This window comes from Lemur catta, chromosome 9 (genome assembly GCF_020740605.2).
Source record: "Lemur catta isolate mLemCat1 chromosome 9, mLemCat1.pri, whole genome shotgun sequence".
Lineage (NCBI taxonomy): Eukaryota > Metazoa > Chordata > Mammalia > Primates > Lemuridae > Lemur > Lemur catta.
In genome coordinates this window covers 26,053,190-26,067,246 of record NC_059136.1, presented here as the reverse complement: position 1 = coordinate 26,067,246, position 14,057 = coordinate 26,053,190, and the positions used below count along the sequence as shown (strand labels likewise).

Here is a 14,057-nt window from a genome sequence, read left to right as displayed (position 1 = left end):
AAATAACCACATTTTACAGAGAAGGGAATGGAACCTCAGGTTAAAGAACTAGTCCAAGACATACCTAGGAAGTGGTGGAACTGGGATTCAAATCCCAGGCTGGACTCTCTTCACTGGACCATGCAGCTTTGAAAAGTGCAGTGTCTTTGCACTGTCTATGGGGTAGATTGTCAATTTGGCATTCGAGGCCCTTGACGTTGACTTCACTCTGTATCCTACTCTCCTGCATCACCCTTCCTTTCCTGCTGGGGGCCCCTTATCCTATATGGAGCATAAACATCCATCTCATATCCTCCAATCCAGTAGCTATTATCTGGAATCCTTTCCTAATTCATACAACACTTACCGTCAGACACTGCTTCTATGTTTAAGTCCTTCCAATCAGATGACTGCTTCTGGCCATTCAATAAATGGTGGTGAAATAGGGAGAATATAACAAAGATAGGCCGTACTGAGCATATTGTTGTAGATCTCATCAGTTTCTATATATTCTTCCAGTTGTGACTAGTATATGTCCCAGGGGCAGTGGGCACAAAGGTGCTTTGTGGTTCTAGATACATTAAGAAATAAGCACAGCTTGATTTTGTTTAAAACAAAACAAAGATTCTGGAACAAAAGACACCATTAATAGACAATTATCTGTTAGTGTGATTACAGATAATTTGAAATTTTCATCTTCATCTGAATTTTCCTTATTTTCTGTAACAAATACATATTATTCTTAAAAATCAGAAAATAGCTTTAAATGAAAACAAAACCTTGGCTGGCCTGCTTTAGCAACAATGTACATCCTAACGGTTTTCTGCCATTTCTTTGGCTTTCTTAATCCAACCCTCCCTTCTTTTCCCTGCAGCATGGATTCTTTTCAGGATAGACAGCAGAAGTCACAAACAGCCCCATGAGAGTGAAGGCCACCAGCAATTTCAGAACAGGCCGACATGTGTAAACCTAGCCACGGTGGAGGGGCTAAGTGGCCAGCTTGGGGCCTTGCACATGACTTGGGGCTCAGTGAATGGCTTTTTACTTCATCTTCCTTCCTGGCTGCTAGAGTAGAAATACCCAACTATCCGAGATACCTTGGTGGTCCCACTCCTGTCCGACTCATGCCAAATTCTCAGGCAGTGCCTAGCTCTGCTGAGTGCATCCTTCAAGGCACAGCCCTGCTGTGTGTAGAGTGGGGCTCTGGACCTCCATCGCTGGGGACATGCTCCCACCTTGGACACACCTGGACTCTGACCTGTGCCGAAAGAAGTGCTCAAATAAATACATTTGGAAGAGGCAGCTGTAAATACGAGGAATTTAATTTTATTTTTTGCTGACATACTATGAGGCAAAACAAAGTTGACACCATACAAAATAACTTTATAAAATATCATTCACATCATATTTTATCAGATTTACAGCATTCTGTGCATGTTAGGGGTTATGTAAGGAGGTGAAAAAACACTATGCCAAACTTTTAGTATTAGTTTATATACACACAGTAAGAAACAAAACAAGTAACTGTTAGGTTTTCCATGAATTTATTGCAAAAATAGTGCAAACTACTTAACCTAGTAAGCTGTAAAAACAAACTTGAAAGGACCCAGCTAAGCTTAAACATGACAATAGATGCTCATTCTCTCAGCATTTAGCTTTCTTCACCAGTTTTATCTTGTCAATCAAGCCACTCCCCTCTGTTCAGTTTGGGGCCAGTGCTGAGGAATATATAAAGAGGTGTGAAGACTGGAGCTCTAGGGAGACCAGCTGACTGGGCTGCCTAATTTTACCGGTACATTTAGGATCATGCTACTTACTCAACTGCAATTTTTTGAGATCTTGTTGAAAACAATTAAGATGCCATGATTTTTACCTTTGAGCTTAGAAATGAGTTATCCAACCTCAATGACATGGAGAAAAAAATTAAGAAAGCAGCATGAACAAAAAGGATTCAGAACATCACTGTCTACTTGTAAATGTGCTATCCTTTTCCTCGGGTGTATTTGTGTAAAGTATCATTCTAATGTAGGGCAAACTTTGAACAAGATATTGCGGTAAGTTTAACAAAAAAGAAAGAAAGGATACTATATCTCTACAAGAGTAACTTTAAAATTTCTTTCAACAGTCTATTGGGGTCCAAAAAGCATATATCTAAAACAAAATAACAAAAACAAAATGCTACATGTAAAAGCTAAAGAAATAAAATGCAGCATATTCAGGTTTGTTTTTTTTTTTTTTTTGAGGTACCTATATAAATTTAATCACCTGCCCCAAAGTACTCTTGTTAGGTTAAAAACAAAATGCTTACTGATGAGCCAATTGTAGGGCATTTATTATTATTGAGAAAGTGCAACAATGCCGATCTTTATATGCAGCATACTAAAGGATGATTTATTCTTTATAAAATATAGCTTAAGTATTAACCTGATGGAAGTTAAAAAAAATTAAAAACATTTATCTTTTTTTTTTTTTTTTTTTTGAGATCCTTCAGCAAAATGCCTCCCAAATCAACTTTCAAAGTTTTGCCAGTAAGGAATGTTGGTTCTCTTGTAAAATTCAGAGATCTCTTTGAAATAGTAAAACTATATACTACAGGAAAGATGTCTACTTTTTTTTAAATTTCTTATTGGTATAAAATCAAATTCTTAAGACTCCAAAATATTGTGTTACCTCCAAAGACTTAAGTTAAAAAAAGATTGCCACAGTAGGAAAAGTCTAGAATTGTAAACTGCCAAATATAAAAGCACAGAAAATCATTGAGCTCCTGTCTTTCTTACCTGTCAAAGTTTTCCTAACCTACGGAGACCCTGCAGATGAATGCAGCACTCTGCCTCCACACAGCCTTGGACTCTCCCCTTTCTCTGTCAATGGTCATTAGCACCCAGCAGGTAGGTCAGGAGAGGCAGAATCGAAGACAATCCATTTGCTGCTTACGAAATAAACTCTTACAAAATGTGCCAGAGGAAGAGGGGCATGAATGGCTAGAAAAACAATGGTAAGAGGACTTCTGATTTTTTTTTTTTTTTGGCCGCCCCTTCATTGGCACAGAAAATGAAGTGATAGCAGTAAATATGTACATAGAAGAGTCTGGAATTTATTGTTTGTAAAATGTTAATTTGCTCTTGGACATAAGTTTTTTTTCTCTTCACAAGAGGGCAATTGGGATTCCAATATATTATAGTAGTTGGCTGGGGAAAATCTATAAAATTCCATGACCAGTTGGGCTTTTCTCCCCACCTGCCATATAAAATATTTAATTTCATACTGATTTAATGCATTAGGGTTCAACATAAAAGGCACAAAATAAATAAAAATATTATTAAATAAACGGAAATTAGGGTTTCAAGTTTCACGTGGAGTTGTATCTCACTGTTTGGTTACTTTTTCCAATTTAATTTGACAGACTTAGTAAATAGCACCCAACTGTTTAACTGAGGTAGATCCACATTGTAGAGAAAGCTGGGTCCCCTCCATTTTATCTCTAAATTTAAGATGCTTTTATAAAAACAAAAATCCATTTTAATCATATGCAGAAGCAATGACAGGTGGCACTACCTGAAGAAAGCTTAGATCATGAGCAGGTTTGCAAATAAGACCCACACCAAAATCGTACACTCCATCAGCCATAAATAAATCTCAGACTGGAGGAAAAAAAAAAAAACCAAACATTTAAAAACAACCCTGAAAAAGTCTCAAGACTTTCAGAACAGGTCTTTTTGACTGATTGCCACAGAAAAGCACAATGGTCCACTTTCATCACGCAATGGCAACAGCCAAGCCAGACCAGAGAGGGGTAGAGAGAGTCAGAGGGTTAGAGGGAGGAGGAGAGGTAGAGAAAGAGTGGTAGGGAGGGGGAGGAGGGAGGGAGAGAGATAGGGAAGGAAAGAGGTGTATCACTGAATGCTTCCCTTTTTAACGCCAAAGAAAAGACTTGTTGAATTATTATATAGCATCTTAATCTGAACAGTTTAAACTCCCTCTGCTAATATTTTTGCATACTCTGAAACCTACAAATTTAACAGCTGATTAAGGCTTAATTTAAAGTGGCATCACCACCTAGTATCATGCAAGCATTGGACATCCTCAAGACACACGGCATGGTATTAAACTAAAGACAATGACATGAAGCCTCAGAATTGTATTTAGCAGGTACTATAATTTCATAATTAATTTTACAATCCATGTAGCAAAAGAAAACTTATACAGAGAGGCCAATGTATATAAATAATAGTTTATACAGGAACTGTTAATTTACAAAACAGCACTGCATGGTTTCCATACTGCAAGCACAAGACATCACATAGCTCCACTGTACAGTATAAACGAGTCCATAGACAATACATAGAGTACCACCTGAAATGAGGCCCTTTGAGTTGCTCGGCTTCTTAGAAAATAGTAAACTTTAAATGGTCATAATACATTTTGATTCAAAATGTCTTCTAAAATGTTTTACTGTGGGGGGAAAATCAAGAAGGGGCAAAACCCACCTATGGAACTTCTGAATTCATTTTTGGTTCTTTTTCAATTATTTTATAAAAATAAAATAAAACTAGAAAAATTGATAAAACTAAGAGTTAAACCCCCTCAATACATATTAGGCAAGTAATCTGAAGTGTACCAGAGGTAAGAAAAATCTGGATTTAGATACTACATTCTCTTCTTGTATTTGATGAGTAGTTAGCCACTTTGCTGCACAGAAACTTACAATTATTCCCTTAACACTTTTTAAAAAATAAAAACTTGCTTGCCTCTACCGTCATAAAACATGAATTCATACATTTAACAACTACATTAAAATTCACTATCAAACTCAGGACTTGAATTTCAATTTAATGCTAAACTGTATACTTTAGGATGTGAGTCACACATGTCTGTTTGGGTTTGAAGAGGAACCAAAATTGTGAACGTACCACCCCCTCCCAGGCCAGCGCCTCCACGAGAGAAAGGTTGTTGCTGCCTTTCAGAGTGGAGGGTCTGGGGAGAGGGACAGGCCAAGAGGAGCAACTAAGAATGTTGTTCTGTAGATTTAAAAATGAGTGCACTGGGTTATTTCCCCACTTAAAACCAATAAAACCATCCCTTAACAGGGAAGGGTGGGTTTTAATTAGACCATCGGCCAAAAAACTGCTCAATATCTGGCTTTTAAAATTTCAGTTAGACAGAAAAATTGCACATTAGATATGTCAAAATTGGAATCCTATGTGCACAGCTCAAGGTGACAACACACCTAAGTAAGCAGTTTCCCCAAGTCACAAAACAGAGCCACAATAATGAAAAGCACTCTAAAATAAGGAGAGAAGGACTGAATAGCACCTTACATCTGAAGACTTCACACGCATTTTACAAAGACATGATTCCAATTCCTTTTCAAAAAAATCTACTTCCATTACAATAAATATTGTTGCTGAGTGACTATGAGAATAAAACCACCAGGTTTTACTGATGGTCATGGTCATTGACTGACTTAAGAGATGGGTCATGCACCAGCCTCCTGAAGTCCCAGCAGAGGTGGACCTGTCAGGGCGTGGAAGGAACCGCGCAACAGGAACCGAGTGTTTTTTTCAATGGGACCAAGTGCATCGCCCGCAGCTTAAGCTGTGCACAGCATCACAGTTTACCACGTCAGGAGCTGAGGAGCAGAAAGGAGGAGCTTCCAAGGCAGGAGGTCAATGACTGACTCGTGGAATGGTACAGGCTTACTTCCCAATAGAAACGTAGCCCCAACATGATTCTGAAAGGACACTGAGGACCGGACTTTAAAGGCACAGAGTCTGAGACTGGGTCTTCCAGAACACAATCAGGCTGGCACTGATGGGACCAGAGAGAGGCCTGGCCACCACCTGCTTCTTGGGAAGGAGGGGCCTGCCCCCTCCCACCCCTCGAGACTGTGCACACAATTTCCAGAGTTCAAAAGAGGCTCGGCCCCTACAAGAGCACCTCGATCTGCTAAGCAGTCTGCATCGCGCCTCCCGGCCAGTGGTGTCAAGTGTTCTTGGGATAAAATTACTGATTTTAAGGACTTTTGAAGCTGCAGAAAGGACTGAATGAGGATGGCCTCAATGTCTAGTTTCTGGAGACACTTTGGGGAGAGAGTTAATATTTGGTGTTTTAGCTTTAACTCTGAACTACTTAGATCCAAAGAGGATTTAAGTAGGAGATAATTCGGCCTCCTCTCACTCCCCCAGAAAGGGGATAAAGTGAGGTGAGGACTCGAACCCTTCAGTCATGCCACCAAGGACATTTTAATGACTTAGAACATCTAAATTTTCCACCTCAACCAATAAGATAGAAAAGTGTTACCAAAAGCATCAGTAATGTTCAGTTCTCTCATTTTGGAGTAATCTTTCACAAACACAAATGTGGTGAGAGAGGCCCACCCAGCATTCTGGAGATGCGCGTGCAAAAAGCTTACGGGCAGATCTGAGTGCAGACAGTTCACATTACTGAATCGAGGAGCGGGCTGCGGCGCAGTGTCCTCTCCAACACCCTGGCTCGGATTCTGGCTGAAACCTGAGGCCGACGCAGAGGACCCAAGCAGCCCGTGAAGCAGGCCAGCAGACGGGCAGGCACCCACCCTGAACGCCCACGCTTTGCGGGTGGCCTGTACATACAGAACAGTGTGATGGCAGAATTACAAGACATTCTTAGAAAGACTGCAAAGGACACTTAGCTCTTTCAGAATTAAAGCACACCATGTAGCATAAAAAGCATCAAAACCTAAAACAACAGTGTTAAAGGCAATTACTTACAGGTAATGATGTACTGAACCCCTCTGGGCCAAAGTCAATCTCTGATGAGCATCTAATATGAGAAGAGAGCTACCTTCAGACACCCAGATGTCTGTAATTGTAAAACCATCCGCCTGTCCCTCCGGAATTCAGAAGCAAACCGATGGAGGTGCTTTCGAGGGCATGCTAACCTTCTGAAGATTAGCAAACATAAGGAACCTAAAGAAAAAGGAGGAGGCCAGGGTCCCCAGTACAGCATGTGGGTAAATGACATTTCAGACAGCAAAGTGGTTAATCACAGGGAGGGGTGTTCAGTCATCAGCTCTCCCAGGACAGCCTTCCTGCAAGTCAGCATCAGACGGCTCACAGCGCCCCTAGTGGGAAGTTGTACTGAAGACGCCAGGTGTGAGTCTTTATGTCCTTTTCAAACAAAGGGCCCTGGATTTGCACAGAATGCTTTGTTTTCAACCCTCAGTTCATTTTTAAGTGGGAAGTGATAGTAATTCAAGGTCCCAAAGTCAAAGGTCAATCAAATCTGCATTGTCTTCTGAAACCACACCAACTATTTTAAACATATTACTAGCACGAGAGTGTTTAAGCACCTTCGTGATTTTACAGAATGTATAAAATGGGAGAAGAGAGCAGAGGAAGCCATTTTCAACCCATTCCTAAGGTAAGCAGAAAGAAAAAAAGTGCTTTCTTAAACAGGAAAAGGAAAAGCCAGGCAGGACACAGGCTGTTTCAAGATTTTGCTACACGTAGCCCTGCACAGAGATGCTCCTGCCAGCCTGGGAGGACAGTACACTGTCCCATGCAGGAAAGCCCTCCCATGTCATTCATGCTGGCCTCTCAGAATCCTAGAGTCTCGGAGCTGGGCAGCGCTGGAGTCCCTGGTCCACCCAACACAGCAGAGGCGGTGGCGGAGGCTGCCCATGATCACAGTATGGCACACAAATTTTCAAGCCAGAACTGAACAGAGAGATGTTCACAATTCAGTTTATTCAGGCAACATTTTGGCTATTTTCAGTGTGGACAGCTACGCTTAAGAGCAAACATGATGAATCTACTGAGAATTCAGAGGTAGCCTTTATCTGCAACTGTGTTTAACTAAAAGGTATTTAGAAACCACTTTCTGTAGTGATTTGGCTAAGCCAATACATTCACTTTAGACAATAAAATGGCAAAACATATCAAAAGAAGCATGAGGGCACCGTGACACGGAACAGACGTGACGCTGACACACACACACACAGGTTTGGGTTCAAAAATTCCTTTCTGTGTCTGACCCTGGGTAGCCCGATCACAAACAGACTCGCACGCTGGGGGCTGGGACAGGTACTTCCAATCCAGCAAAATCACAAGTGTACGGGAACAGCACTGCGTCTCCAGTCTCTCTGGCATCTGTGGATGTAGCCACACGTGACAGTCTTGACAAACAGTGACCTCATGGTTTTAAAATCACTCTGACCAAAGAGACGCAAAGGAGGCCCTTGCGTTCCATTAACATGGGCCACACAGATGCCTCTTATCTAAACTGTCAAAGGCTGGAAGGAACTAGAAGATGCTTTAGGAGCCATGGCAAATAACAAGTACTTAAACAGTCCAAAAGTGTTCAAAAGATTTATAATTAATCCTCTTAAGATAAAATCTTCAGACATCAAGAGAACATACCCTCCTTTTAATAGATTGAAAACTTCCTTTCAGAAACACAAGAAAATGAGGCTAATTTGTCCTTCATAATGGTCAACAGACACCAGGCTAAAGAGAAGAACAGAATTAAGTCCACACAGCTCCAACGATAATACTGAAAAATGTGGCAGTATCACTAAAACAAAGTAACATGTTGTATTCATACCATTTCTTCTACCATAAATCTATTTACAATCATTTCAAACAAGTACAGCAGATGCAAAGTTGGACATGATAAAAAGAAGCTGTCAAAAAATCAGTGCAATTGAGTTGAAAATTTTCCTTACAAAAATGAGTCAGCATGTGTGTGTGTAATATGGACACCCCCATTACAAAGTCACACGTGCACCATGTCTACATTGAAAAACATCACAGCAGACGAAACTGCTGGCACGGCAGCTAGAGAGAATATTCTCGGTTACTTTGGGGAAGGGCTTAAAATATAAATAAAATATTTGTATTTTGCAACTGAGGCGTATGAACACTGAGGAAGCTTCTGTTTCTATTTATTGTACATTCCTTTTCTCATGAGCGTGAGAGATGAGTCAAAGAGAGGTCACAGGAAAACTTCTTATGGCTTGTCTGGGCCACTGGGATTGTCCACTGTCTGGATTATGTCAACTTCTAAAGCTCCTCCTAATGGAACTGCCTTAGGTGTAGGAGAATGCCCATGAAAAATCCTTTTCACTGTCCAACAGGTCAAAGTTAGGTTGAAGGACTCCATCCATCCAGTTCCTGCAGGCTCATGAAACATGCCAAGTGCTACCATGACAAGCAACCAAGAGGAGCATCCCAGCCCCCAAAGGCCCCGAGAGACACTCTGGTGTCCCCACCGCATGACACTTGGCTGGTCTATCCTTAACATATTGTATCAAATATATAATTTGACTGAAAAACTGCCTTGTAAAAATAAAATTTAAATCACCCCACAGATCAATGTAAAATTACATTGCTGCATATATAAGAAAAACAATCCATCCAGAAAAATTACATTTGTGGCTTTCAAAAATAAATCATCCGGCAAACTTGAAGATAAACATTAGGTAATTTATAAAAGTTGGGGAAAATAACTTCTATCATATCCATCAGGTACCACATGCACTGGAATATCCACATTGGCCAAGTCAAACCAGAGCAGAGAGGAAAAAATAAATAGCAACATTTGCATTTAACAACAATAAAAATAACATATAACAACGATAATAAAACTCCCTCCCCCCAACCTCACTACAGGAACTGAACTTACATTGTCCTTTCTGATGAGCACTCAATCATGGGGTAAACATGTAATAGAAGTGTTTAGGCCAGCCTCAAACAGCATGGAAATCACTCCCTGCTTCCAACAGCTCCCTCTTGGGTGAGCCACTGCAATGGCTCTAGAGAGTGCAAACATTCATTCGATGAAGTGTGAGAACACTACCAAAAGCAACATACTCTTGAAAAGAAAAAGCAGGCCCTAAAATGTAGTATCAAAAGTGTGTATGTAAATACTTCTTGAAACAGAAAAATCAAAACCAAAATAAAACAATCCCTTTCTAAAAGTACGGTTATGCTCAGTTTTACAAAATTTATCTAAACTAGGAAAATTTGAGCTTATGACACACAAATAACAGGATGGTGTCTTTGCAGTACCAAAGGGCTCTTATACAAAATGGCAACTTTAAACAGCTCCCCTGGGTTTCACTAATCACTTCGTTATTGGAACTTGTAGAATGTACTAGATAGTGGTAAAGGGATGGGAGTACATCAATGTTTTTTAAAAAGTGAATATTTTAAAATATATTAGGAAAAGTCCCAGTACAGGAATCTAATTGGGAGACCTCTCTTAAAGAGACGAGATAAATCCCAGTTTTTATTTTAAATAAACCCAGATTCCTACATCATAATTTTCACATTCAGTTTGCTTAAAGCAAGGCACACCTTACTTAACAGTGGGGTGGGGACAAAGCCAGCCAGTGGGCACTGCCAACCTGAATGGCCCTGGTGCCTTGGGGGAGCAGTGAAGGCCAGGAAAAGGATGGCGCTTCCTGGGGCCCAGGGCCCCTCGCTCTGGCTGGCACGACTGGCTTCCGTGTGAACAGGGCTGGGACTTAACCTACTGTACTTTGAGGTTTTACGCTGTCTCAAAATTCATTCTAATAATGAGGGGATTGGTAGAAATTTGGGAAAACAATTGTTTACCTGAGAAATTGAAACTATAGCCATTTAAACTCTGAATCATCAGACATGTACAAAGGTATGCAGCCAACTGAACTGGAGACATTTGGTCTGTTAATGGTTTAGTATTAAAAGTTTTATAAAACAAGCATAGGGCTATAAAACAGTACCTTCTCAAAGGTACTTTGGCCCACTAAAAAGAAAATTTTCCTTCAAAATGACAAAAAAAATATTTTTATGGGTCTAATTTTCTGCCAGCATGAAATCTTTCCTGTGTATCAGCTTAGAAAATGCTTTCTATGTTGCTGAGGAGTCCTCCCTGCCGGTCCCACAGTACGGAAGCAGAAAGCCCCCATCAGGGTCTTCAGACTTCAGGGAGTCCAGGGGCTACAAGTGATCTTTTAAAATGCAGGTGCCATGCCCCAGCCCTAGAAAATCTAATTCAGGAGATTTGCAGCAGGCCCAGGAATCTGCATTTTAATAAAAATCACTGTTCCTGGGACAACTGAGATCCTGTTACAGGTGGCAGAAGCATACCCTTTGAGATACACGGTTCCAGATGATTCTAAAAATGGCCAAAAACTAACCTAATTTCAGATTTTAGAAGTTTATTAGTCAAAAGATTCCCTCTTTAGCTTGAATGCACCTGGTAATTTAAGCTACGAGTATATCTACATCCTTCTGAAAAGAGGAGAAAGTGCCACTTGCCATTAAGACGACAAGGAATTCCAACGTTTCTTACAGTGGAGGCTTCTGTCGTTCCAAAAGATAAAAAGAAAAAAAAAAAAAGATACAGCAATGCCATTAATAAGACACGCGTGCACACACACAAACACACACACACACACATACCTTACTCCAAGTGTGAATCTTCACAAATAATAGGCAAACCTTTGTCACTGCCCCGAATCCAGGCGAAGTGCCCAGAGCTGCTGCAGCTGGGCTCCCTGCCCCTCCCACCACCTCCAAAGCTGGTGGACAATGAAGGCAGAGGTGGGCGCTCACTCTGCATGGGCCCCAACACTGGGCCTCACCCCACCGCAGTGCCAGAGGTAAATGTCACCAGGGCTGGGGAGGGGACATTGGCAGGAGAGAGAAAACCTAGAGCACAAAGCAGCACTAGGGAAGGGCCAGCCCCTTCCCGGAATTTCTACATGAAACATGGATTTGATTCTTACCAAAATTGTATACAAGGACAAAAAGCCCATTCAGCACAAACAGAGTTGTCTTGTTATCCTTTATAATCGTCTGTGGTGGCACTCTTAGTGCAACAGTTTCTAGATTGGCAAACCCACCTCGAGGGCCCCCAGGGCAAACCCCCACAGCAGGCTGTGCCCTCTGGGGGCCGAGCAGGTGGCGGGCCTCCCAAGGGCAGGCTCCGATGCTGCCTGCTGGCCTCATGCCCAACAGAGAGCCACCACCAACAGCTTTCCATGTGTTTCAGTGCATAGATCCTAGGAAACTCGTCTAACAGACGCTCGCACACAGAGAAGCGCACTCTGACACATGAACCTGTCTCCCAGCGATGGAAGAATAAATAAATTCCATTTGTGCTTCACCAGCTGAGCGACACGGGGATGAGGAGGCAGGAAGGGCGGCGAGCAACTGTGGTGAACACACGCGTCCCTCCGGAAGGTACAGGCTACACAATCTACACTGGGGGAGGCAGATCGCTGTCACATTAAGTCAATTGCATATTCCTGTACTTAAGCGCTAAGAACCACAAGAGGTGGTCCGATCTCCAGGCTCCAAAACACTCGTAATATGCTAAACAGATCACAAGAAGCACCCCGTAGTCAATAAAATGAAATACAGCATCTATCTATCTATCACATTAATACTGCAAACCAGATATATATATTTTTTCTCTTACATTAAAGACATTAACAGTGAAAAAGGATTGTACTGTATTTATCACCACAGACCCGTATTCTTTAGAAACTTTGGAAAATAAATGTCACAGTCCTATAGGACACATCTTATGATTAGACTGTCGGTATATTGTCTTCTTTTCCTTAAATAATTTTTTACTACAATGGCACTTGTCTGCCAATCTCTCTGGACCTGTAAATGCTGTAAACACATGGGGCCCACTTTCTGCCACTGCCCCTTAGTTCAGGCCATGTGCAAGGCCAGCAGTGGCAGAACAAGACACCTGTGGATGCCTGGGCACGGCCACCTGCCCTCGGTCCCGCAGAGCTTGTGTAAGCCATGTCAGGAGCACACGAGCATCACCTGGAAATCAGCTTTAGTGACAACATCAGAATGTTCAAGGCTTTAAAACCACAATCATGTTTCGTGTTGCTTTTACTCTCAGAGAACGTTCACAGCTAGTTCGAGCCCATCAATTTCATAGAGAATCATGTGTTAAAAACAAGTAAATTGAATGACCAAATAAATTAAAAATGTTTTAAAGCCCTGAGTTCATAGACTGGTTTTAGGAGATTTTTAGGAAACACGGGACTCTATTTTAATAAGCAGCTTAAAGATTTTGGCAAACCATATTTCCTACGACATTGGGGTCTCATACAGGTCTGCAGTTCAAAATCCAAGTTTGAAATCTGGGACGGAAGGCATTCTGGACAATGGAGAATCTAATAAAGTTAATGACGTCTCATGTTCGATGCTGGCTGTCACGGAAGGGCTGGCCATCTGTTGGTCTGAGTGTAGCTGGTCTCATGTGAATCCAACTCGGTACACAATCGCTAAACACTAAAACATGTCAAGCAAAGTACATGGTGCGCAGAGTGTCCTGATGAACCTGGACCGCTTTGGCCAGTGCCTGGTGGTCTCGCCCGTTACTCTGCCCGGAGGTATGGCTTCCTTCAGCACTGCAGGGACAAGACAGAGACACAGACAGCATGAGACTATGTGGCCGTTAACGTACCACAAGGTAGCGCTTCCATAACTAGGTTAGGACATCTGTGCGGGGGTGAGCAACGTGAAGGCCACACAGCTAACCAGGGGCCACAGACGCTGGCATTCAGAGGCATCTGTCTCATACTCAGCTCTGGCCCTGTGGCCCCGCTGCTGCCTGCCCTTCTGGAAAAGCAGCTGTTGGTGCCTGTGCCACGACTCGCAGGTGGGCATGCTGCTCACCTGTCATGTTCCTTATCCACCAGGTGGTACCTGGCCCGGAAGGCCACCAGGTGAGCATAGTATGCTGGCGCAGGGATGGACACAGAGCGTGTGCAGCGCACATAGGTGTGACACAGCTGGTAGGTTAGAATCTGTAGCTCATCGGAAGAGAAACGATTGTCATCCCAAAGGACGTGATAGTGCGAAGGACGGCTTGTCCCCTAAAAGCAGATCAGAGGATCAGAGAGTTGGACCTGCCCTGAGATCTTTAAAGAGGATGCTGTAGAAGAATATTTAATGACAAAAAGATATTTACATTATTAAAAATGCATCAGAACCATATATATTAAATGGCTCCCTGTTGGTAAAATATAAACTGTACGTGCACTTACTTACACATAGACAAATCATAATAGAGATAAAGCA

General features: G+C 41.9%; 1 protein-coding gene across 3 annotated transcripts in view; it reads right to left on the bottom strand.

Annotated features, from left to right (window-relative positions):
* Positions 1-1,285: 1,285 nt before the first annotated feature.
* Positions 1,286-14,057, bottom strand: part of AGO2 (argonaute RISC catalytic component 2) — a 113,451-nt gene continuing 100,679 nt past the window's right edge. For all 3 annotated transcript variants that reach the window (XM_045560805.1, XM_045560807.1, XM_045560806.1), the window contains exons 18-19: positions 13,653-13,852; positions 1,286-13,384 (exon numbers count right to left, since the gene is read on the bottom strand). In XM_045560805.1, coding sequence (XP_045416761.1) covers positions 13,276-13,384; positions 13,653-13,852 — 309 coding nt within the window. In that variant the 3' untranslated portion in view covers positions 1,286-13,275. The remainder of the gene's footprint in view (positions 13,385-13,652; positions 13,853-14,057) is intronic.